This window comes from Apiospora kogelbergensis (assembly GCF_038363985.1).
Source record: "Apiospora kogelbergensis strain CBS 113332 chromosome Unknown utg000006l_segment0_segment0, whole genome shotgun sequence".
In the NCBI taxonomy this organism is placed as follows: Eukaryota; Fungi; Ascomycota; class Sordariomycetes; order Amphisphaeriales; family Apiosporaceae; genus Apiospora; species Apiospora kogelbergensis.
This window is the reverse complement of record NW_027117423.1, coordinates 104,214-128,741: the sequence shown is the minus strand read 5'-3', so window position 1 is coordinate 128,741 and position 24,528 is coordinate 104,214. Positions and strand designations below refer to the sequence as shown.

The window sequence follows — 24,528 nt, the reverse complement described above, 5'->3', positions numbered from 1 at the left end:
ATGCTAGTTTCATTCGTTAAAATGACCGAGATTGAGACTAGCAGAGAAACATAGAGAGTAGCGCCGCCCACTACCCTCAACTCTGTTTCTGAATATAGACAAGAAGCACTGACAGATTGTCACTAGGGCCGATGGGACGGAGCGGAGCGACCCCCCAATGAGGTGGAGTGTGAAGAAGATGAGATACACAGTTCCTAGGCCCTGACGAGAACCAAGCGAGAAGCAAGCGAGCTAGGCGATGCAAAATGAAGCGACAGAGAGACGAGAAAGAGATTGACGCAGGCGCGATGGTGGCAGGTGCTGAAGCAGGTGGTGCTCGGAGAGACTAAGCTGTACTTTGTTGTGGGTATGTTTTGATAGTAGCAGTGGATAATGTTCCGTTCCGGTGTTAAGCCCATCACCAGTTTCTTTCGTCCTTGGTCCTGTGGTCACGATTTGGCCCGATACAGCCGTTCACGTGCATGAAACCTCCGGAACCTTCATCTCGAGCTGTTCCTGGCCTATCCGCCGTCCGTTCACCAAGACGGAAATCCTCTAGGTGAGCTGTGCTGAGCCGTGCTGCTGTGCTCCTTAAGGCTGAGAGACATGAGATGGCACCCACACCCGACACAGGCTAAGCTTATCTCGTTGTAGACGGTAGCCAGTAACTACATAGGTAAGAGTAGACGAATGCCTCGGCAGTGCACCCATCATGCCACTTCTCTCTGCCGTCTGGCGGCACTCAGGCCGTGCATGCACCGCGGAGGGGTAACAGGTAAGGGTAGCTACGTTCCGAGGACGATGACGACGACGATGTTGAAGATATCAAGCGACCTGGCCAGTAATCTATGTAGCTTGGGAAGACGAAGTAATAGCAGCTGTGGGTAAGTGGTTGGGCGACATGGGAGCATGCAGTGTAATTGTTAGAACCAGAGGACTGGGAATTGGAGTTGCACATGCAGTGGACTTTCCGACAAGAAAGAAAAAAAATGAGACGAATGAGACTTGACCTTTGCAACTTTTCTGTGTAACGCTGCAAGGGTTGGAGCGATTGTCGTCCAATAACCTAGCGGCGGCTGCTGATCCGCGGCCTTCAGTGGGTTCCAGGTGCCAGGGCAGGGCCAGGGGTGGGAGTGACACAGACACAACCCTTACGATTGCTACTCTTATGCATGCATGCACTACGACCATCCTCTTCAGAGTTGTGCAGTTGTGACTCCTATGTCCATACCTATCTACAGAGAGAGAGACTTTCTGGTAGGTAAGCACGATCCCCAGATTCGAGAAAACGTGGCTTTAGGTTGGCAGAACGGCCGTGGTGAGATTGAGTTGGACTGCAGTCAGCATCTTCATTCGTCTTCAATTGGCGAACTGCATGCTCTCTTGGGCCTTTTTGGTTAAACGGGGTGGCATTTCGGCAAAAAGACTTTGCATCACTAGTTGGCAGGTTTGGTTCCCGCGAACGCACCGTTGTCAAAACGGCCCCGTCTTTGTCGCTATTTTCCTTCGCCGGCAGGCAGCAGGCTTCAAGGGTTCACTGGGCCCCGGCCACCAGCCCCGTCAGCTAATGTAGTTAATGGGTTAAATACGTTCAGCGTGCTCAGTTTCTGCTCAGTGCCAGCGCTCAGCAGTGGTGCCAGAAAAGTCCCTCCCCGGGCGGGGGTGCGCTAATAGGTGTTAAAATATACCCTGCATCAATATATCCAACCAAAAAAGGACTGATGTCAAGTCAGGCCCTATTGACTGTGGTTATTACTATTGCCCCGGTATAGATCTTCATTGAAACCTTGTAAAATACATTTACTGGAGCCATTGGCGAGTGCGACGATCGCGAAGTGCTGTCATGTCAAGATATTTGATATCAAGATACATGCTGTCTCCGGTCTCAGTAGTCTGCTTCTCTCGCATTAGTTGTGCCATTTATGTTCTGGTACAGAAGGAACTATGCACACCACTGTTCTGCGCCGCCGAGCGGTTTCCTAGGGGCCACTCTATCTCATTTCCTTGAAAGACACACAAAAATACGAACACCATGCGACAGTACCAATCCCTTTGAGGCCTAGCCAACAGCACCAAGATAGCATCATCCTCCACCACTGAACCAGACCACGACCAAAGCATATCGACATGGCCATGCCTATAATAGAAGGCTAAGTCCGCTGTCATAGGCAGTAAGCACTGTAGTCTAGTCGCTTGCTAGCGCCAGAGTCGCGGCTAGGTTGTTGAGATGTCAGCCATGCCCACGTGGTGCTCCCGCTTATAGAAACATCGCCAAAGAGACAGGCACGAACGGTACCTGGTCATCCGTCATGTATAGCTGTGCAGAGTTGTGGACCGCCGGTAAACGGAAGGAAGCTTGTCCATTGTAGCTAAGCCCTAAAGAGGGCCGTGGTGAGCATGCGAGTGGCGATGCCACGAACACCGTCAACTGACTCCAGGATCATGTAATGAGGACGGAGTTGGGTAATGAACCAACTCTGGGTATCTCTGTTTCACTATCCGCGCTCCTTCAGTAGACGCCACCCAGCGCCCAGTTACACCCTGCGAATCCGATCATTGGAGCTGTTGAAGAAAGCGACCAATTTAGCCATGTCGTTGCATCCTAGCAATGACCTTAAATCTGACCAGGAACCAAATCGCAATCGGTTCTGTGTGCGGCACAGTTTCCCCAAATTCCTATTTTTAGCCAGAGCATGGGGGCGGTGCATCGCCTCCAACCTCAACATCTGCAGCGGCGCGACAGGAATATTCGAGAAGTAAATGGCTCGGTACGTATTGGAAGGGCCCGGGGAAGACCGCACATCTTCTAAAGCGACATGCCATGGTAAGCTCCGTCGACCCGCTGGCTTCCGTCCAACATCCAACGTCCGAGTCCGAGCCGAAACCGAGACCGAATCGAACCCGAGACCGAGCCTTTCTGCATCATCCATGCCTCTGTCCACCGCGTCCAATGACCCGTTCGCCGGGGATGTCGCCTCTCAAAATGGACCGGCGTGAAGGCTGCATGATGACTTACATGCACGCCGCCAACCTTAACCCGTACAACGCAGGTCGATGATCCTCCGATCTTAGCTTTCAGTGAAGGTAATGTGGAATGCCGGCAATGGTACTTCACTGTTTCTGTTGTAGTAAGTAAATTCTTGATGGTGTTACACGAGCAGATCCCATGGCTTCTTTGTATCCCTTGCTGTTGGTAAGCGATGCAAGGGCCACTGGAAAGACTGATCGGAGCGCCCTATCGTATCGTATCGATCAGCTTCGGCAGGAGCCTTCTCAGCTGAGAAAGAGCCCTAGCCGGGACCAAGAAGCCACTGGTCTTCGGCCCGCATCTGGTGGAGATCTCTCGTAAGATCCTTCACGTTTATCTGAACCTCATACGCGGTGGTTTCTGTACCAAAGGAATGATGGGTGACTTGGGAGTTCTCCAGGAGGGGCCTCTGTGGCCTAGAGCACTTGTTCTGTTGCCGTTGGATAGCACAAAGGCCCTATCCTGGTGGGCTACCCGAGTTGGCTGGTTTGAGGGGCTGTCGCCTGCTTATGGCCATTTGCTTCATATTCTCTTCGTGTCGATTGGGACAAAAGACCCAAACTTGGAAACCAATTGCCAACTTGAACGGAGGCTTTTGGTCTGGTGTGAGTGAGTGAGTCGTGTTTCGCGGTTGTGCTTTTAGCCACAATTTCTCAATCACGCCACATGTGGCGCGAGCTCTGACCTCAAGACAGCACTTCCACCTTATCCAGCGACGCCTATCGATTGGAAGAGCGAAAGCAGCTCGGAGCCATCAGCGCAATTCCATCCCTCTCATTCAACTCAAGCATTCGACAAAGTTAGGCAGCCATCGCGAAATCACTGACGGACTGCCCTGCCCACGGAACTCCAGAAAGGCCGAAAGAAAGACCCTAGTATTATGAGGTCCTGACGTTTGAGCTGGCAGATCTGATGCGGACATATTGAAACATTAGGTTACTCGGGTTGGCGGTGGCAACAGAGTGGTTCGGAAAACCCTCCCAGGGCTACATTCCAAGCCCGCACTTCACTGGCGTCGACTTCTTGTTCTTGCAGGAGAATGGCACATGTTGACCACGTCTGAATATTCGATCGATTCTTGGCGCGTCAAAATCAAACCACCGAGCCAGGTCTTGTAGCTCTTGATCGAAGCTAGCTACATTACATTCACCTATTAAGGCTGGGCCTGCTTGCGGTCGCCGACATCACTTCCGTGTATTTGGTTTCATCTAGGACAGCCTGATCAACCCTCGCCAACATGAAGTTCTTCATCGACGACTTGCCGGTGCTGTTCCCGTACCCACGGGTGTACCCGGAGCAATATGCCTACATGTGTGATCTTAAGAAAACCCTGGACGAGGGTGCCCACTGCGTCTTGGAGATGCCTTCGGGCACGGGAAAGACCGTCTCGCTTCTCTCTCTCATTGTTGCCTACCAGCAGCATATGCCAGAACACAGGAAGCTCATCTACTGTTCGCGTACCATGTCCGAGATCGAGAAGGCCCTGGCAGAGTTACAAGCTCTGATGAAGTACCGCGCCGAGGAGCTGGGCTATGTCGAGGAGTTCCGCGGCCTTGGCCTGACAAGTCGAAAGAACCTGTGTTTGCACCCGACCGTCAAGCGCGAGAAGAGCGGCGCCGTGGTGGACGCCAAGTGCCGAAGCTTGACGGCCGGTTTCGTCAAGGAAAAGAAGGAAAAGGGCGAGAATGTGGACCTCTGCATCTACCACGACAACCTGGACCTTCTCGAGCCGCACAACTTGATACCCAACGGTGTCTGGACCCTCGACGACCTTCTGAGGTACGGAGAAGAGCACAAGCAATGCCCGTACTTCACTGCCAGGCGTATGATGCAATATTGCAATGTCATCATCTACTCTTACCACTACCTACTGGACCCCAAAATCGCCGACAGGGTCTCCAAGGAGTTTTCCAAGGATTGCATCATCGTCTTTGACGAAGCCCACAACATCGACAACGTCTGTATAGAATCTCTCAGCACAGACATAACAGACGACTCCTTGAGGAAGGCCACAAGGGGTGCACAAAATCTGGAACGGAAAATTGGCGATATGAAAGAAACCGACCGAGAGCAGTTGGAGAACGAGTACCAGAAATTGGTGGAAGGGTTAAGGGACCAGGACGAAGCCCGACAAGAGGAAACTTTCATGGCGAACCCTGTGCTCCCAGCTGATCTTCTGAAAGAAGCAGTCCCAGGTAACATCCGCCGCGCCGAGCACTTCGTGGCTTTCCTGAAACGATTCATTGAGTACCTCAAGACGCGAATGAAGGTGCGACAGGTCATCTCCGAGACGCCGCCGGCCTTCCTCGCTCACCTGAAAGAACACACCTTCATAGAGAAGAAGCCGCTGCGCTTCTGTGCAGAACGGTTGACGTCGCTCGTGCGGACACTGGAGCTTACCAACATTGAGGATTATCAGCCCTTGCAGGAGGTGGCCACCTTCGCGACTCTGGTCGCGACGTACGAGAAAGGATTCCTGCTGATCTTGGAGCCTTTCGAATCCGACACGGCCGAAGTCCCCAACCCAGTGTTGCACTTTACCTGCCTCGACGCAGCTATCGCCATCAAGCCCGTGTTTGATCGGTTCAGCTCTGTTATCATCACTTCGGGAACAATTTCCCCGCTGGAGATGTACCCCAAGATGCTCGGCTTCGACGCCAGGGTGATGCAGTCATATGCCATGACGTTGGCGAGAAGGTCCTTCTTGCCCATGATTGTGACCCGTGGTAGCGATCAAGCTCCCGTGTCTACTAGCTTCCAGGTCCGCAACGAGCCCAGCGTCGTTCGCAACTACGGCAACCTCCTGACCGAGTTCGCCAAGGCCACCCCAGACGGCATGGTCGTTTTCTTCCCGTCCTACTTGTACATGGAGTCCATCATTAGTATGTGGCAGGGTATGGGCATTTTGGACCAGGTGTGGAAGTACAAGCTCATTCTGGTCGAGACTCCTGACGCGCAAGAGACGTCATTAGCGCTGGAGACCTACCGAACGGCTTGCTGCAACGGCCGGGGCGCTGTCCTGCTTTGTGTCGCTCGTGGCAAAGTATCGGAGGGTATCGATTTCGATCACCAATACGGCAGAACCGTGCTGTGCATAGGTGTCCCATTCCAGGTTGGTGCAGATCTGCTTTTTCCTCGTCGTACGATTCATATTGCTAACTGTCCTACAAGTACACCGAGTCACGTATCCTCAAAGCGCGCCTCCAGTTCATGCGCGAGACGTACCACATCCGCGAAAACGAGTTCCTGTCATTCGACGCGATGCGGCACGCGGCGCAATGTCTGGGCCGCGTGCTGCGCGGCAAGGACGACTACGGGATCATGGTGCTGGCGGACCGGCGGTTCCAGAAGAAGCGGGCGCAGCTGCCGCTGTGGATCAACGGGGCGATGCAGGAGGTGGACGGCAACCTGAGCACCGACATGGCCGTCATCACGGCGAAGCGCTTCCTGCGCGAGATGGCGCAGCCCTTCCGCGCCAAAGACCAGGACGGCGTCAGCGTCTGGAGCCTCGACGACCTCCGCGCCCACCAGCAGCAGCAGGACGAGGAGCGCATCCGCGACCTCCAGAAGCAGGCCGTCACCGCCGACGTCGTCCGCCGTAAGATGGCGGAGCAGGCGTTCCGGGACGACTACGACATCGACGAGGACGAGGAGGCCGAGATGATGGAGATTGACGGCATGGCGTAGACGGGCAGGGAGCGGCGGGTTCGTGGGTGGAAGGAGAGAGAAATACATTTCGCGAGACATACATCGGATAGACCAGGATAGGGTGGGCAGACAGCCTGCCCAAGTTTGCGTAAACGGCAGTTAGATAATACGAGAAGACGCTTTGGAGTGTGCCTCCTCTATTTTTGATCACCACCACTGCTGCGCTGCGCTTCCCCGCGTCTTTCTATCTGCGTCCGTGATGGCTGCTCACTTGGCACCTACTGCCAACGACAACCCCCATGGTCTAGCAACGCCTCAGCATTTCTGTCTCGCTATCTTAATCGGGAGGATATATGCCCATAAATTTGAGTTCGCCCACACCCAGGGTTCCAGAGCGACATTAGCAAACAATGCTGCCACGTGCTGGGGTTCATATACCGTAACGACGTCTTTTACCCATGGCCGGGTCGGTATAGCCTAGCGGTAGTATTCTTATTATATTATACTTACAGGCAAGAGGGTTCAACTCCCTCTGCGGTCACTTTCTGTGTTTTTCTCGGTTTTTCTTTTTGCCCGTCCCCCCTGACCCAGACATAGAGTCCTTCAGCCTTGGGACAACTTTGGAATGGACAGGTTTGGACGTTGTCCAATTATGTATATTTACTCCTGGGCTCTCAGCCAGTCCTCTCTTTCTCTCTTAATTACCGCTAGGTATAGCTGCGGTACACGAAAAGGAGAGCCCGGTATCAACCCAAAGAGAATGAAGCAGACGGAGTTTTCTCTTGGTGAATCACTTTATCTCCGTCATGAATTTCAGCAAAGCATAGAAAAATAGAGCAGAACAATTATTGCCATGATAATAAGAGTAGAGCATTAATGAGATAATGTTTCATTAACAAACAAACCACGCTACTACAGCTACTACAGGGAAATCAACCCAAAACCAAGATTACCTTCGGCGCCAGACGCTGATGCAGAAAGCCAAGATTAAACATGAAAAGAGACGATAATGATAGGATAAGAAGAAGAAGAAAGGGGCCGGAGATGCTTGAACGTCCGAATGTATGTTCCCCCAGGGTATCGACATCGCTTGTCTGATTAGCTCTCTTAGTCGCTTGTGTTGTTGTTGGTCCATCCTCTCCTTGCTTGATTGCTGCTCTCGCAGCCATCTTTATTGGCCACTACGACGCAAAGAAGCCCAATATTATATGTAAGACGAAGTTCGGTCATATCTTTGCTCTCAAGGCCCGTAGCTCGATGAATCAAGCTTGTCATCGCCGCCCAATACTCTAGAAAATGCATGTTAGTCCCACATTCCTCGGGCCATGATTCGGCGCTCACGAAGAGGGGTCAACGTACGAGTACTGTTTGACGAGGTAGCCTTCCCCGCCCTGTTCCATGTCGATATTATAGACATAGAACCCGCCGTCATTCGTCACCACCATGACCTGGGGACTTGTGCTGCTCATGGCCACAACGCTCCTAAGTTGCTGGCCCGGGGCGCCTCCTGCCCCTCCCCTCCCCCTGCTGTTGCTTCGAGGCGGCGATGGACGACTTGGGAAGCTTGATGTAGGCGAAGTCGCGCATCGGCTCCCACATTTCCGTCACCGTCTGCGGGAGGTAGTTTCCCACCACGCCGGCGACGCTGCGGCCCATAATCTGCGAGGAGCGCCGGAGTATGCTGCTGAACGACCCACTCTGTCTCCTATGGTTGTTGTTCGTCGCTGCCGGCGCAGGCTGTCTCGATTCGGCGGCGTCGCTGGGGGGAGAACCGGTCGTGCTACTGGGGGAGTCGTTGCCGCTGTCGTAGCTACGGCCCCTGGTCCAACGTTCGGCGCGCGGGGAGGTGGTGGCGGCGGCGGCGTCCGAAGCCGCGATGCTATTCTGGTTCTGCTGGGGCTGCTGCAACCGGAAGATGTGGACCGTGTCGGTGGTGGAGGATACGCAGAGCAGCGAGCTGGCCATGTTGAAGGACATGCTGTAAATAGTGCTGGGGTAGGTGCCGCGGCGGAACTGGAACAGCTTATGGCCCTTAGGCACAGAGAACACCCGAATGATAGTGCCAGTTTCGCTAGCCGTGGCCAACAGGGTGCCGTCGCTGTTCATCTCGATGAACGACAGAGGGGATCGATGGGCCTCGATGACGTTGACGGCCTTCAGGGTAAGGGTATCGTAGATGAGAACATCGCCGGTGGTAACGGGCGCGTACAGCGAAGCGGGAGGCGCATGCGAGGGGCGTTTGTCGGGCGTGTCTTCGCGAGGCTTCGGCAGGGGGTAGGCCAGGTAGCAGTTCTCCGAGGAGGGGAGAGGGCGACGATCTTATTAGGATTGGGGGAGGTCGCGATGTTGGTCAGCAGCGACATATTGGAGATGTCGTAGAGGTAGATCTCGTCCTCGAGCACGACCGACAGGCGTTTCCGGTTGAGGCGGACGGCCAGGACGGCCGACGGGAAGGTCAGTTCGCAGATTATGGAAGCTCTCTTGGTGTTTTGTATTATCAGGTGGCGCGGAGAAAGTATGATGGCGACCAAGGAAGTAGAGAAGAGCATCTCGATGATGGTGATGTCGCCATCGTCGCTACTAAAGATCTTGTTGAAGGGATCGGTATGGAAGATCCGAAAACCCTTGGAGGTACCGACAGCGAGACAGCTGTCGTCCTGGTTAAAGGTGACGAAGTTGAGGGCTGTGTCCGGCATGTTGAGAGACTATGGTGACACCAGGAAAGAAGTTGAATAGACGGTAAGCGACGCACAAACAAGCCCAGGGATCTGTTGGATACCGAGTTCTGGGCCGCACGTGAGGTAAAGAGCTATGTGGATTAGGAACCGTGTCAAGAGGAAGATGAGATGTTGGTGCCTAGAACAGGTCGTTTGTTGCAGCGTCAGGCAGAAGAATAACAGCTGGAGCGTGGATTATTATTCGCATCAATCCGTCGTGGAATCTGTCGTCCCTTCCCAGCCCAGCTAGCTAGCTCAGCAACCAGGAACTTGGGAACTCATTTGCTCCGCTCTAAAAAGCATACGACGAACGAGTCGGAGAAAGGGTTGGGCGATCACGACAAGATGCTTGTTCTATTTATTTGGCAACACAACGGGCGGGTCAAGGATTCAAAGGCGGAGGAGGTTGGTGGTTGGTTGGCTGGACGGACGGGATTGGGATTGGATTGAACGGGATCGGCTTTCGACGATTCGATTTGATGTTGCTTTGGAGAGAGAGAGAAGTATAGAAGGGCTACTTCTGTACGGCGGGCAGCCAGTGGGCAAAAGGTGGGGAAGCTAGGCGAGCTCTCCGATCAGAAGCAGAAAGCTTCCCCCCCAAAGTTGTCATTTTTCTACCTAAAAGCCCACTGTGACTCTGTGACTGGCCCCCGAAGCCCAGCTAACGTCCAGCTCGTGCGCAGTTGCGTCAGAGGGTTACAGGGGGTGTTGCCTGTGCCGGGGGTTGCCTGACCTGCAAGAGGGGGTTTCACGATTAGGGTCCAGTCTTTGTTTCAATTCCCAGGTCAGACGCCTCGCAAAGCCTCAACTCGCACACGCTTCAACCGTCCGCTCCAATCATCAGCCATCCACTAAGGACTAGTAGGGGAATGCTGGAGATACTATAGCAAATATCCTCGCTTGATACGTGAGAGCTTGGACCATAGGTTCTATAATAGATTATTGATTGCTTCAGCGAATTTGTACCGTCTAGTGGGCTACTGCTGCCAATGTATTTTGTCGGGACTACCCCGCCACTCTGTGTAAGAATAAATCTGTTATGCTGTGTTGCGCAAGAGACCTGGTTGGAGAAAATTTGATGCCAGTCCCACCCGACTCAATGAGATAGGACTGTTCTAAGTGACATTGGGCCACTCAACAAGGGGTTGCAATGCCGAAGAAAACAGCAGCAGCACCGGGCTCGGGCCCGGCCAAGGGCCGTTCTACCAAGGAGCTCGCTCAAGATGGCTTGGTTATGTCGGTACGTCAAGTCGATCACCAGTGTCTATCGTCTCTTCCGCATTTCTGATTTTGTTTGTCGCAGACCAACAGCAGCAGCATCGTCTCTAAACGAAGCGTCGAGCACATCTACTACCCCGATGAGCCCCATTTCTTCCGCTTCTTTGTCAGCAGGTACCAGAGACGCTCTCCCCTGATCAACCGGGGTTACCATTTGAGGTTGCATGTCATCGATGTAGCCGTGCGGAATTTTCTGAGTCGCCCATCCAGCAAGCAGAAAGTCGTGGTAAATCTGGGCGCTGGAAGGTGAGCGAGCCCCCCTCTTCTCCTTTACCCCCTTTACTAAACACCGACCCTTTCGACAGCGATGTGGTCCCCTGGCAGTGCATGACGCGCTATCCCGAAGAGTGCCAAGGTGCCAAGTTCATCGACATAGATTTCCCCGATCTCATGGGCAAGAAGCGTAGAATCGTTCAGGAGACGCCAGAATTGCACTCGGTCTTGACCGGACTCGAGTATGGCGACGACCAATCCGACTTGCTACTAACCAGTAATGAGTATGTTCAGATCGGTTGCGACCTTCGCCAACTGAAGCGCGTGGAAGATGCTCTGTCCCAGGTCATCACCATCCAAGAATGCGAGTTCATCTTTATCGCCGAGGTCTCGATTACCTACATGGAGACCGAAGCAGCCGATTCCGTCATCCAGTGGGCAAGCACTCTTGGCCATGCCGAGTTTTGCCTGCTCGAGCAGATCCTGCCCGACGGGGCAGATCACCCCTTTGCCGAAATGATGGTCCGTCATTTCAACAAGCTGAAGACGCCCATCAAATCCGTGGACAGATACCCGACCCTCCGCGCACAGCAAGAACGCTTCAACCGCCTAGGCTGGGTGCACGCCGACGCGCATTCGCTCTGGAGTGCTTGGTCGTCCGACCGGTATCTAAGCACAGAGGAGCGAATGAAGCTCAACGACATCGAGCCCTTTGATGAATGGGAGGAGATGGCCATATTCACCAGTCACTACTGCATCGTCTCCGCGCATACCAGGCCAGACGTTCTACCGCCATGCGCGGATCTCAGAGTGGAAGAAGGCCAACAACAGAACAGCCCGGCCTCTTCTCTCCAAGTTGGCACCACATATACAGACTGTGGTAAAACATGCCTGCGACGGTTTGGAGCCCCGATGAAGTTCCAGGATCAGCTCGGGCGAGAGTTCCTGGGGAATGCATGTGGGCTTGGCGGGGTCAGTCGGGTGAGATCGATCGATCTATACACTGATCGGCAAAATGATGCCAGTATCGATGCTCTATCAGTTGGCCCGTCGAGCAGAATGTGTCACACGATAGTAGATTTAGGGACGCATGGACAACTTCTGGCCGGTGGAAGGGCGTCTCCATCAAGCGCCTTTCGAGACTGCTGGAGGTTTGACGCCATTGCGCGCTCATGGCAAAAGACGGCAGACTTGCCACAACCATTGTATAGGCACTCGGCTACCAGGCTCGGCCAGTCAAGTCTGGCTTTGGTAGTCGGCGGGAAGACGGACGCGACTTCTGTCTCCAAGACCTGTTTGCTCTATCAACCCGATGTTGGCTGGACAGAGTGCGTCATAGGCGGCGCGGAATATGTACCTGTATTTGGTGCCGTTCTGGTCTCTTACCCTGACTCTATCGCTCCCGATTCCGACTCCGGTGGGCCCACAACTGCTTTTCATGGGTTACTCATAGGCGGCATGCTAGAGGATGGGACGATGGCCAAACAAGCTTTGTACTGGCGGTTGAGTCTCAGGGGCACCGAAAAGCCGGAGATACACTTCAATGCTGTATCAAATAGCGACGATAGTGAACATGCCCAGAAAAATGGGGAATGGCCTGTCAACTCTACATTATGGCGCTACGGCGCAAGCGCTGTGATTGGCGACGATGGGAAGTTGCTTATTATTGGAGGAGTTATCGAGGATCGGGTAATCCCCAAAGACGAAGAGCTGCTACTCATCAGCGTCAGCAACTCTCAAATCCGGATAGCTGCGACGGCTCCGATCATCCAGCCGGGAGCCGCATCGCCTGCCGTTATTCCTCGGCCCTGCCTCCTTGGGATCTCGGTCTGCGCAACTGCAAGTGGGGAGCTTGTCGTGATGAATGGCGGTGCCACTTGCTACTCTTTCGGAACCTACTGGAACCAAGGGACGTACAGCTTGCGCTACAGCCTGCCTGAATCCTCTTCTCCACCGGAGAGCTCAGCCCCTGTTTCGTGGAGGTTCCGGAAGACTGTTGAGATCACCGATGCTGCTGCTGACTTGGCAAATGCGACTGCTTTCCAACAAGCAACTAAACCTGATCCAGCTACAATGTAAGCAAATGCCAGCATCATATCTCCTGCTTTTCTCAAGAAGATACACTAACTAACTAGCAGGACTAGTCATTGACTTCACAGGTAATGGCCAAGGTCTATTGCCAAAACAGGGGGTCAAAGCGATGTATCCTCTTCCCGCCAGCTGACGTGATAAAGCTCGCCTTCGCGGCGGGCGCGTTGACTTCAAGCACGGACATGTTCCCAGCCCTGAATAATCCCGGGCCGTCATCGATGTTGTTGGTCGGGAGGTTTCCGCACGAAGCCGTCCTGCACCCTGTCGACATCCTGTTTCGGCCGGGCCTAAGAAGACTGCCGAGTTGGTGGACGTAGCGGTCAACGTCCTCTTATTCGGCATGGTGAAAAGCTCGTCGGCTGGAACTGGATCACCTCGGTTACAAAATTTATATACCAATAGATCAAACGCGGAAATCTATTCATCCATTAAACTGGCAAGAATACCTATGACAAGTTTAAAGGGGATCAGCCATCGCCAATTAATTAACAGACTGGTCATCTACCCAACTTATTTGACAGGGATGGGATTTAAAGACGATGGCTTTGAGTGTACATCAGGCACCCATCATTGACAGATCCAAACGTGGCTTCAGGATGTTGAACTCCATAGACGCACTTGCCTTGAGCACATTCTGCTGAACGTGAAAGACTCACCTCAATCATTGCATGAGTCACATGAATCAAAGTTAAGCATCAGCATAGTAGTCTGCAAAGCAAAAGGAAGGTTGTATTTGATTCAATATCTCATCAACTCAAGATCCATCACTGTGTACAACGCCAAGACCCACCCCCTTTTAATCCTTCCTCCATTCACAATGATGGCCTCAAATTCTGCTCCAACTCACCCCCCAAACCAGACCTGCTTCGAACCTAACATTGAAGGCAACCACCCAACAATCCCCTCAATCTTCCTCGATGGGCGGGGAAAAATTGTCAGTGGTTCGAAAGTCGAACGTATAAAAGGAAGCGCGATCATCCTCGAACCTGTTCGAAGTTTCAGGGTCAGCCTACGCTGCGCCCCAAGGAAGTCCATACGTAATCCTTCAGGTATAATCCTAAGAAATACTTTACAACCCTTTCTCTCGTCTCCTCAATCTCCCGGTCTCCTGGTTTTCTTGCCGTCTATCTGGTTGGGTGATTCCAGCCGATGGGGCGGCAGAAGCCATCGAGGCAAGAGGAAAAAAGAAAGGAAAAGACAACGATCCTTCGAATCACGACCCATGATGAGCGCGCCGGCGGTCCATCAACATGCTAGTGATCAGTCGCTAGCTTGGACGCCGAGATGCATGCTGAGGTCAAATACAACAATTGCCCTGTCGCGTTGCGGCAAAGAGCCTAAAAGTCGTAACTAACATGCCTATGATGAACGCATCGGCGTTCCACAGTAGCCACCCTGGTGGTCAATTGCTGGCTTGGACGCCAAGATGCCTGCTGAGGCCAAATACAACAGTTGCATTCTCGCATTGGGAGAAGAATGCCAACACTCTTACAAACCATGAAGAAACGTGACCCATGATGGACGCGCCGGTGGTCCGTTGAGTGGTCGACAATCAAACGTCGGCGCGGACCCCGAGATGCATGCTGAGGTCGAATACATCTGCATTACTGCATCGCGGTAAAAGCCACCCGGTGTTACTGGATCAATTATGAACATAGTCGATGATGAGCACGCCGATGATCCGTGACGGTGATGGCGATGCCAATCTGGGACGCATGCTGAGGCTGATAAGTGTTGGTTTTCGTTGTTGACCCCAACACGTGGTAGCATCTCATTCCTGGGGCGCCTGCTTGTTCTGGGCTCTTGTATTCTTTGACGGGCGGTCTTGCTTCTTCTTGTTCGAGCTCAGTTCGTCTTGCTTCTTGGCCGCCCATTTCTCCCATTGCTAGGCACTCTCGTCTTTAGTTCTCGTGCTTCCAACGAAGATTTGCCTAATCCGTCGTTGTGAATCTTTACTGACTATCGGCCAGTAGTAGCGGTACCAGGCCCGCCAGAACTCGGGGAAAGCCCGGTCGTCTTCGAATTCTGCTAACCATTGGAGTTTTGCATCCTTCAACAAGCCTGTGATTTGTGTTTTCATGCCAGGCAGCCTATCTCGAGTGAGAGAGGGTACCGCAGTCAGTTGTGAGCAAGTGTCTGTTCGTGAATAATCTATAGTCATAATAGAGAACTTACACAAAAGAACGTTTACGTAACGTCCCGCTTAACATCCGTAATAGATAACAGTTATAGTAGAATAGCTGGAGTGGAATAGTAGCTGGAGTGGAATAGCAGCTGGAGTGGAATAACAGATAGAGCGGGATAGCAGCTGGGATAGCAACTGGAGGGAAGTGGGAGTTGGAAGGCGACATGTTGCAAGTGCCACTGCCATGGCATCTGAATGAGGCGGCACCGTTCAGGAGAGGGAAGTAACAAATGGTGCTGCGCATGGAAGGAGGGGGTATGAAGCTTGCACATGCATGTGTAAGTGAGTTCTAGGCCGTTGTCGCCAACTAATCCGCTTGGTCAGCCACATCTTCGTTCACGTATATCTTGAGAGTATATAGGAAGGACCCTCTAGTTAGTTCACAGGTTCATGCAGGGTCTGGGACAGCAAGCACTTGGGATGTGGTGCAATAACTTATCTGCCCTTCCTCCAATGCAGCGTATGCACTGTTTGAATTGCCAGTTTCAGGAAACCGCGGCGACAAATCACCTCCGAATCGCATTGAGTTCATAGCAGATGACGGACTACATGTTTTCTAGACACGGGCAGTTGGTAGGAACATTCTTCTTGCCCGTGATCACCCAACGCCTGGCTTCATGAGTATTTTGCCCCTACATACCTGCGTTCCATGCACCACTCCCGAAATATACCAGGTATTCACTGCGACATGCGCATGTGATCTAAGCACTAACGTCCGCGCCTACATATTTTACTCTCCTGTCTGAGAATGATTATATTGCGCCGAGCTGTTTCTCCGGCGAAGTTCAAGAATGACAGCAATTGACCATAGCAACTACCATCTCCATTGGGAGAAGGTACCTTTTCACCTTCAATGCTCCTCAGCCCAGGCATCTGGGCATGTGACGGAAATCAGGACATTTGTAAATCGGAACGCTCTACGGAGCAGGTACGCTCACTGTATGGTGGTCACTGTGAGCAAGTAAGGCCAATTGATTGCCGAACCCGACAACACTACGTATATCTCTGAAAGTAGGTGCAGCGTCAGTACCACCACTCTGTTCCCGGGACAGGAATGATGGGTGCATTGGGGAGGAGGAGCAAGGAGATCTGATGTGCCTGTCGTCCCCGCTCCCCTATCTGGCATCTTGGGGAAACAGAGATACGTGCCACTGCGCCGTAAAGTTTGGATCACTGATACTTGCAGTGTAACGAGTGCTTATACCTGTCTCTCATAAACATGAGATGTTGCCATTGTGATACACATCAAAAGCCCATGAGCATGACCGATACTACTTCAGCTAGGCAAAAGTGAGCTCTTGTTGCGTTTGCCCCTTTACGTGAGAGTCAACTGATAGATAGATAGCCATCATCTTAACAAATCCTCCTGCCCCAACCTGCAGAATTGAAGATCACAGAACGAGTATTCAAGGGGAGGAGACACTCTCTCAATTAGCACTGATAAGCTAGACTCTTCTTATTCTATCATCCAAGAAGCTTACTCTGTCTTTCCAAGAACAATACCTTAGGTCTATCTAGCTCGTAGCTAAGCTTCTTCCGTGCCATCGAAACTTCGAACCCAGTCGGGGCCTCCCGGAGAACGTATTGGTCTTTGCCGCGTCCCGAAACCACATCTGTACTGACTCGTACGTGCTCGTACCACAGGTGCCTGTGGTAGGATTTGGTCAGTTGCTGAATAAACGCGATTTCGACCGAGCACCAAGCACGCTCGTAGTACTCGTTATCGACTAAGCTGATGACGGCATCGCATTGGGCCACGATCATGGGCAAAGCATCTACACCCGCACTCGGACTGTCTTGGTCTACGCTCGAGTAATCCTGTACATGGGTTAGCAATTGAACCCAACGCAACCACCACATAAGCATCCGGCATGGAAGGGGCGGCTTACCACCCAGATACCCAGGCGTTCCCGGTCTACTTCGGGATGGAGCTGAAGGAGCTCTTTCGTCGCGTGTATCATCCGTCGATATTGTGTCTTGTCCTCGTCATCGGGGCTGTGTAGGTACTGTCCCTCCTTCTCGCCACAAGCCCCCTACACGCAGTTTGCGGAGCGATTGTGAGCCCACACTGTTCAACAGTAGGGGGCGCAGTTTCTCTTGGAAAATCTCGCGATACCCTTTGCGCACCCTGGCTTCCATGACCATGACGTCGAGCTGGCGTTCCGTCTTCCCGTTGGGACCCCGTCGAAGACCTTCCATCACCAGCCGTCCGCTCAGAGCGTCGCCGTTGAACACGGCGTGGTCCAGTGCGATATATCCTTGTTTGTCCACCAGATCCAGATCCACTCCCGCATCGATCAGTTCCCGGAGGTATCCGATGTGCTCGTCCGACGGTTCCCGGCAGAAGGCCATGGCCGGCGTGCAGGTATTGGGCGTGTTGAACTGCCGCAGTGCTTCTTCGCGCCGCTTGTCGGCCAGCAATGCCCGGCCGTAGAAGAAACGCGATATCGCAATGGCGGTCGAATCTTGGCCCTTGACGATGATGTCCAGAGACTTCGAGGTAGTATCGATGGCGTCTTTTGGCCGGCCATTGGCTGTGTGCAGGAGTGACATCCTCGCCAAACCAATGCATTCCCAAATCTCCAACTTCAGAAGTCTGGCCCTTTCGATGCGCTCGGTTTGGTAAGCAATGGCCGACTCCAGGAGACGGGCGTCGCCGGTCTGCAAGTAAAGCTGATAACTCACCATGCCCAAATTCCCGACGGCGCGGCATATTTCGCGATCCGAGCCCAGCATGGCGGCTTGCGTGTACTGGCCCTCAAGCACCCTTCTCGCATCGTCCAGACGGCCCAGGTAGCGGTACACGACGCCCAGCTCGCCGCGGATCTGGAGCTCACCCAGCCGGCCGTGGGCCGCCGTCATCTCCAGCGCCCGCTCGAAGCACGCGACGGCCTGGGCGTACCTCCCGAAGCGGCGGTTGACGGCCCCGAGCTCCCCGAGGACGCGGGCGCGGTGGCGGTCCGGGTCCGGGAACGCGCTGCAGAGGCTCAGGGCGTGGTCGTACGCCTGCAGCACGCCCTCGGTCTCGGCGCTTGCCCTCGGCCATGAGCTTCTCCCGTGTTCCCCCGCGCCTGCGTGTGTGACTTGAGGTCCCTCGGCCCGAGGACCGGCGTGTCCTGCACGAAGCCCCGCCTCGCGTCGAAGACGAACAGCGTTGCGTGGAAGGCGTGAGGATTCACCTCAAAGGCGTGGAAGTGGGCCGCGGGGATCTTGTACGTCGTGTTGCGGACGTGCACCTCGGACTGCCGAAGGACGGCGGGCACGAAACGGTTCGTGTTGACGTAGATGGCAAAGCGGGGTTCCCTCGCTTCTCGTCGGCCTGCCAGACGTGAAGCCGCCATAGCTCGTCGATGTTCCCGTCTACGATCAGGCTGCAGAGGGGGATGGCGAGGAATCCCTGTGTGCTGCGGGAGACGGTGAGTTGGGGCGATAGCTGTATTACGGCATCTCGGACCAGTTGCCAGACGAGTTCCAAGTCGGCCGAAACATCATCGCCGGTGGAGCCGCAACACTTCGAGCGGAGATAAGCGACGGCGAGAGTCAAGGCAAAAGGTGGCCGGAGTTCGTGCCGGTCTGCCAATCCGGTATCGACAGCAGCGCGTCATTGGCGAACGGGATTTTGGTGATCAAGGCGTCCTCTGCCTGTCTGTCGATATCGCCTGACAGTGCGCAACGGAGCTTTCCCTGCAAGGAGATCCATTGTACAGCGGACTCGGTGACACTGCCGGCGGTTATCTTGGCGGCCACTGCAACAGGTCCTATCTTCCCCGCTTAGCAAACGAATCACCACTGTCTGAGCATGTAAGTCCCGGGTTGTGTCGATTCGGAAGGATGTGGTCCCAGCTATGCTAATCGAGGTTAGTTGTATCCGGCAGCCAGGGGAGAAGATATGCGCCCCTACTGGAGCACGTACGAATGGATTGATCGTAATCGTCGTATAGACGGTGGCTGTCACAGTGGGATGGGAAGTCCTTTGCCACATGGAGAGGTAGGCTCCATCTCTTTCGATAGTCGTTCAGTAGAAAAGAACCTGCGGTGGTCTTGGTTTACATTGGTCGATTTGGTCCGTAGATCGCATCCAGCCGTATCGGAAACCGCTTCTCCAGCGCATCCATGAAGCGGAAATGGCTCGAAGTTAAGGAAACGGGCGACTGCGCAGGCGACTGAAATATCTCGCAGCCAGTGATGTCTATCTCTAACCCTTGTTCGAACCTGCTGCGCAAGAGGCACAGGGCATCGGCCCTTTTATCTAGCGCCTCCATATGACTCCTCTCATTGCGCCAAACCGAACATACCGAGTGGCAAAGCTCCTGCACAACCTTGACCTCCTGAATCAGCACTGGGAGCGACGTATCCACGCCATTGGCTGAGATGATGTCGATTGACTCTACAGCCGCCTGTACAATAAAGTTCGACGGAAAAACCGGATTCGTGGTATGCTGTCTCTTCATGTGTTGATTCCGTAATGCAGTGATAAGGAGCATGAGGTCGCGAGCCAAGTTGTTGCATGTCTGAAAGATGTCTTTGGCCTGTGATACCCTAGATATCTCAGATTGCGCGTGGCGGCTGAACTTGATCCTGGTAAGCAGAAGCATAAGGTGCAATGTAATCAAAGTCCCGTCAAAATGCTCGTCCGTGGCCTGGACCAGGCTGGATTCTTCGTAACGGAATCTGGCGGGCAACGCAGCGTCAATATGGCGGATCCTGGTGGCAATTCGTTTGATGAATCGGGGATCCGATTCAACAGGCGCCGGACCTTGGGCCTCCTTCTGCACCCCTGCAAGCACCCGGCCCCATACTTCGGCTATTATCACCACATATGCCATGATACCTAATCCTAAGGCGGGATTAGGAAGCTTGTTTTTTATATCGAAGAAAGGCGTCTCCCAGGACGTGGTCATATTGGTATTGAACCACTTTTCATCACAGGGTAGACGTAGAAAGATGTCTTCGGGTTTAAGTAGTGCTGCGCGAGAGGGGAATAGCCCGTTCGTTCGCTCGAGAATAAAACAGGAGTAGAGCGTCCGTTTCCTGCTCTCCTCATAAGTGGCTCGGTTCATTCCGTACGGATAATCAGAGAGCGGTGGCTCGGATACCATATTCAGATCGACGTTATACTGAAGGGATAGCGCCAGGGAGATAGCGCCCCCGAGGCATTCGTAACTATCAAGTTCCCGTGCTTGAGCGAGGTGGTAAAGAGAAAGAATCAATTTCGTCTGTATCAGCTGCAGTCCTGGCGTGTTCCTTTCACAGGCGAAACGTGGTGCCTCATCATGGGCAAAACCGATGAGCTCCATACTTGAGCCATTATTGATACAAGTAGCAAGAACCGAGATGCTATCCAGAAGCATAAGGTCTTCTGGAGATTTGGTGAAAGCATTGTTCTTTGCCCAATCATGGAAAAGCCGTTCAGGTAGAAAGCATAATGCAGCGGCCTTAGTATAATTGAAGAAAGAAGTTATAGCAGCGCTTGTAATTCCAGGATGAGAGGTAAATGGATTACTTCGTATGTCTGGGCAAACCAAATTACTGTCAGTGCGAGCAGGGTAGTAGTGGCTTGTGACTCTTTCTAGAAGGCCCTCGTTGGGGCCCGGCTGAGAATTGGGAAAATCCAGTCGCCTCTTTTTGGAGGGAGGGCTAGATATACCAGGGTATTGGCTTGCGAGTCCTAGAAAGTTCTCGTTGATGTGAATCTGGAAGGGCTCCGATAGCATCGAATCCGATGTCACCTTCTTGATCGAATCCAGTGACACCTTTTTGAAGTGATAACTAGGTAAACCAGGGTAGTAGCTTATGAGTCCTAGAAGTTCTTCGCTAATGTGAAGCTGGAAAGTCTGGTTTTGACTTATGAGTCTTAGAATGTCCGTGAGGTCCACAGCTTTGTCATTTACAACTCTCACAGCTTGTTTTCGCAGCTATATTAATAATTAGCTTAATGTAAATAGTCGTTTCAGCTAAGGGCTTAATACTTGTCGTTTTAGCTCTATAGAGAACTCTCTTGGAAGCCATTCCCGACGATTGAGTGTAGATTGTACCTCGCCCTGATCAGGGACGTGTCTCTGCATTGCTTTGCTGGGACTCTGTGTAGCTACTTCAATTTCCTTCGGTGACCTGGTGAACCCAATGAACGACACTGCATCACACGGGGGCAGCAGGTCCCAGACTGCGACTGGCAGCTCAACCAGGAGTAGAGATGAGTAGCTTTCATATATTCCCTTGAACTCCACGACACCGGTAGGGGCTGTTAATATCCACTGCTCCAAATCGTCTTTCAAGCTGCTGCTTTCTACAAGCCGCACAGCTATCAAGACTTTGGGCCAACTGGAGCGACTAGGACATTCATCGCTGTAACCGCTGTCGTCATCGCTCTCATTAGCGTTTTCATGGCTAGTTGTGCTGGGAGACAATGGAGAGAGAGAGATTGACCGTGGCGACTTTGCTGCAGCCAGGAATGTGTGCAATGGAGTGATTCTGTTCTCGCTCGTCATCACGACTTGGCCGCGACTCATTACGACCCTGTCATCTCTGTCGCAGACGGTTGAGGGGAGCTTCGACTGGAACCGATTGATCAGGCGACTGTGTAGCTCCGTTACACTCAACGGCATCTTGAGGTTAGCAGCGCGAGCAAGTTCGTCCAAAAGACCACTGGTGAATGAGTGCGGTCCCGCAATCGGGACTTTGGAATCCAAACCGCCCGAGTATAAGCATTCAACAACAGCAGTGGTTGGGTCAGACCGGCTCTTATATCCAGAGAGAGGGTGACAGCAATCCTGGATGACTAGTACGTCCGGGGCCTCGTCCCCTTTATCTGCAGGGGAGGCTAATTGCGATATAATTGCCGTAGAGTCCAATTCGCACCCCCCACCTCTCTTAGACAGCGAAATCAGTGACAGTGTTCGAGAGAATTCCAATGGACATATCGAAAACTTACTTCGAGTGCCAAGTAGGGCATTGACCGTCGCCGGATTTAGCATGGCCAGCGTAGTAGAGGATGAGAAGGCTGTCGGAAGCGCCATACTCCTCGGCGAAATCCAAGTATTTCCTTGTTGCCTTGGGTTTAGGTTTGTCTGAAGGGATCTTCCAATTGACGACCTTGTACCGGTATGTATCTTCTAGAATAGATTGTAGCCGTGTAATCTCTTTATCACCGAACTTCATGTCGGTTTCCTCCCAGCTGAGCATCAAAACCGCGACTTGGGAGTACTGCACACGCCGCTTCGACCAAGCGCTCCTTACGGCGCCATCAAGTTGTCCTAGCCATCCCTCTGTGGTAATGTGGTAGCACACGAGAGACGTATCGTGGGTGGTTGTCGTAGCGGTATTGCCAACACCGATGCGCTGGCCACAGTTGGAGCAGTTCATGGTGGAGGCGATCTCCGTACAGGGGCGTCGTATTAAGGCCTCAGGATAAAGTGAAGTCTGCTGGAGAATTTGGTTCTGGGACGGTTGAGGATGCTTTACAAGACAACAAATACGGCTGAGACCAACCAAGCGGGGGATGTCATCATTGCTTGCTTTCTCTTTGATTGAGGGTGGGTTGCACAAGTTAGTTCTCGAGAGGGGGTGGCAAAGCCGTCAAATGCGATATCAGTTGGCTCATTCTTACTCGCCCAACCGGCATTAAAAGAACATCCTAAATCTGCCTCGCCAAATCTACTCCAATGCATCAAAATAAAAGATCATAGGCGTCTTGAGCCTCACAACAATCCCATTTCATACGCTATTCCCGACTTGGAGGAAGACGACGAGAACAGCTAAGTAACTGCGACCAATCAGTCAGAACATCCTTCAGCTTTTCAGAAGACTTGACGCACCCAGCCGTCGCCGCCAGCCGTTCAAAAGGCCGTCCCAGCGTAGCGAACGTTAGGAACGCCAGGCAAACCACGGCGAACACCGTAATGACTGCAAGCTTCAAGCGTAGGTCTTGCAACGTCTGCAAGATCCATAAGGGTGTTATCAACATCGCCAGAGCTGCTACAAAGATTGCAATTCCCGAGAATGCGTCGAGGGACTGTTGGCTGAATAGATAAGTATCTTCTTGGTCACGACTACTCATCTTCGCATGAGGAGGTGCCCGGCGGAAAAGACCCAGGCAGGATCTTGTGCCGTAGACAATCCTCAGCTCAAACCAATGGCGCAATGTGGATTTCGGCTGGGAAATCGCGACAAGCTCATCCACATGCTTTATGAACTCGGTTTCCGAGTCCGTAATGGCGCCTTTGTTGTTATAAACCCACGCCTGGAGGTTCTGCACATTGCGGTTGGGCGCTTGTGCTAATGACCGGATTGCCGTGTAGTCCAACAACAATTTGTCTTTGAGCCCGGTCGTCGGTTCGGTCAGTCGGAAACATGCAGCTAAGCCAATAATTCGGTCTTACTTACCATACTCTGCGATTTTCCCAATCATCTCTGACACCAGAACAGCCCGCCGAGGCATATCGTCACGTATTGTCCCATTGTTGATGTCTCGTATCGATGACACATCGCTGCCATCGTCTTCCCCTTCTTTTCTTCCTTGTCTCGAACAACCAGATTCTACCACCTCCGGCGGATTACCACCGCGAACTTTCACACCCTTTGAGCTATACTTTGTGTCTAACTCATCGAGTTTCTCCTCAATCTCCACTAAGTGATCTTGAAGAGTTAGTATCGCGCGACTATGTAGCCGATCAAATCGCCTGACAGCGAAGAAGTCGGAGTCAGATGCCACATAAGAGACAAAATCCCTATATCCAATGAATTTCCTATCAATGGGGCAGTGTTAGAAGGCGGGGATAAGCAATGAATCGCGGGGCAGTGTTCGCACCAAGGAGAGTCCTCCAATTCCTCCATGGAAGGAGCTTCATCATGAAGACGATCAATAACTACACCATCCAAAGGCACTGTCATTGTGATGAAGATCAGATCAACCGAGCTGCTTGTTAAAAGGCAATATCAGTTGCTTCTCGCAAACTCTTTAGCTCTTAAAGCCAGCAGAGCTCTTCACGTATTTCTATTTCACCGATCCTACTTACAATTGCTTCTAAACATCAAAGCCTCGAGCGGGGTCGAGATGTGCTGATGATGTGGTGACACCAAGAATGTAGCATCATGCAGAATCGGCAGCAGGCCGCATCAACCTGGCACTCAACCTTGTGCGCAGCCAACATCGCCCGGGTTACGTGACTAGGCGCCCATCATAATGGCGGCCTCTAAATCACGTAAAAGGATCAAGGGAAGTTTCTTCGGTGTAGAGGCGGTTACCAATAAGCTGTCGACGATCAGAGGGAGGAGCTATATCTTGCAGTTGGGCGTTTTTTGACACGTTTCGAAGATATCGGGTAAGAAGACTTCCCTTAAGTTGATGTATTTGAATGCAACTTCTGGATGGTTCACATACGTGGCATTGA

At 52.7% G+C, this 24,528-nt stretch overlaps 5 protein-coding genes across 5 annotated transcripts; 2 read left to right on the top strand and 3 right to left on the bottom strand.

Annotated features, from left to right (window-relative positions):
• Positions 1-4,244: 4,244 nt before the first annotated feature.
• PG998_008844 (uncharacterized protein) lies at positions 4,245-6,694 on the top strand (the record flags this gene model as incomplete). Its single annotated transcript, XM_066875660.1, has 2 exons — positions 4,245-6,119; positions 6,179-6,694. 2 exons carry the CDS (start codon positions 4,245-4,247, stop codon positions 6,692-6,694), a joined length of 2,391 nt encoding a protein of 796 aa, XP_066727816.1.
• A 1,443-nt stretch (positions 6,695-8,137) lies between these two features.
• PG998_008843 (autophagy-like protein 18) lies at positions 8,138-9,351 on the bottom strand (the record flags this gene model as incomplete). Its single annotated transcript, XM_066875659.1, has 2 exons — positions 8,138-8,947; positions 8,971-9,351. 2 exons carry the CDS (start codon positions 9,349-9,351, stop codon positions 8,138-8,140), a joined length of 1,191 nt encoding a protein of 396 aa, XP_066727815.1.
• A 1,171-nt stretch (positions 9,352-10,522) lies between these two features.
• PG998_008842 (tRNA methyltransferase ppm2) lies at positions 10,523-12,942 on the top strand (the record flags this gene model as incomplete). Its single annotated transcript, XM_066875658.1, has 3 exons — positions 10,523-10,612; positions 10,676-10,896; positions 10,956-12,942. The coding sequence occupies 3 exons, from the start codon at positions 10,523-10,525 to the stop codon at positions 12,940-12,942; spliced, it is 2,298 nt and encodes a 765-aa protein (XP_066727814.1).
• Positions 12,943-17,125: 4,183 nt separating this feature from the next.
• Positions 17,126-18,480, bottom strand: PG998_008841 (uncharacterized protein; the record flags this gene model as incomplete). The annotated part of the gene is made up of 2 exons (XM_066875657.1): positions 17,126-18,145; positions 18,247-18,480. 2 exons carry the CDS (start codon positions 18,478-18,480, stop codon positions 17,126-17,128), a joined length of 1,254 nt encoding a protein of 417 aa, XP_066727813.1.
• Positions 18,481-19,185: 705 nt separating this feature from the next.
• Positions 19,186-24,028, bottom strand: PG998_008840 (uncharacterized protein; the record flags this gene model as incomplete). The annotated part of the gene is made up of 7 exons (XM_066875656.1): positions 19,186-21,054; positions 21,109-21,877; positions 22,071-22,576; positions 22,859-22,901; positions 22,954-23,413; positions 23,522-23,883; positions 23,946-24,028. The coding sequence occupies 7 exons, from the start codon at positions 24,026-24,028 to the stop codon at positions 19,186-19,188; spliced, it is 4,092 nt and encodes a 1,363-aa protein (XP_066727812.1).
• Positions 24,029-24,528: the final 500 nt, after the last annotated feature.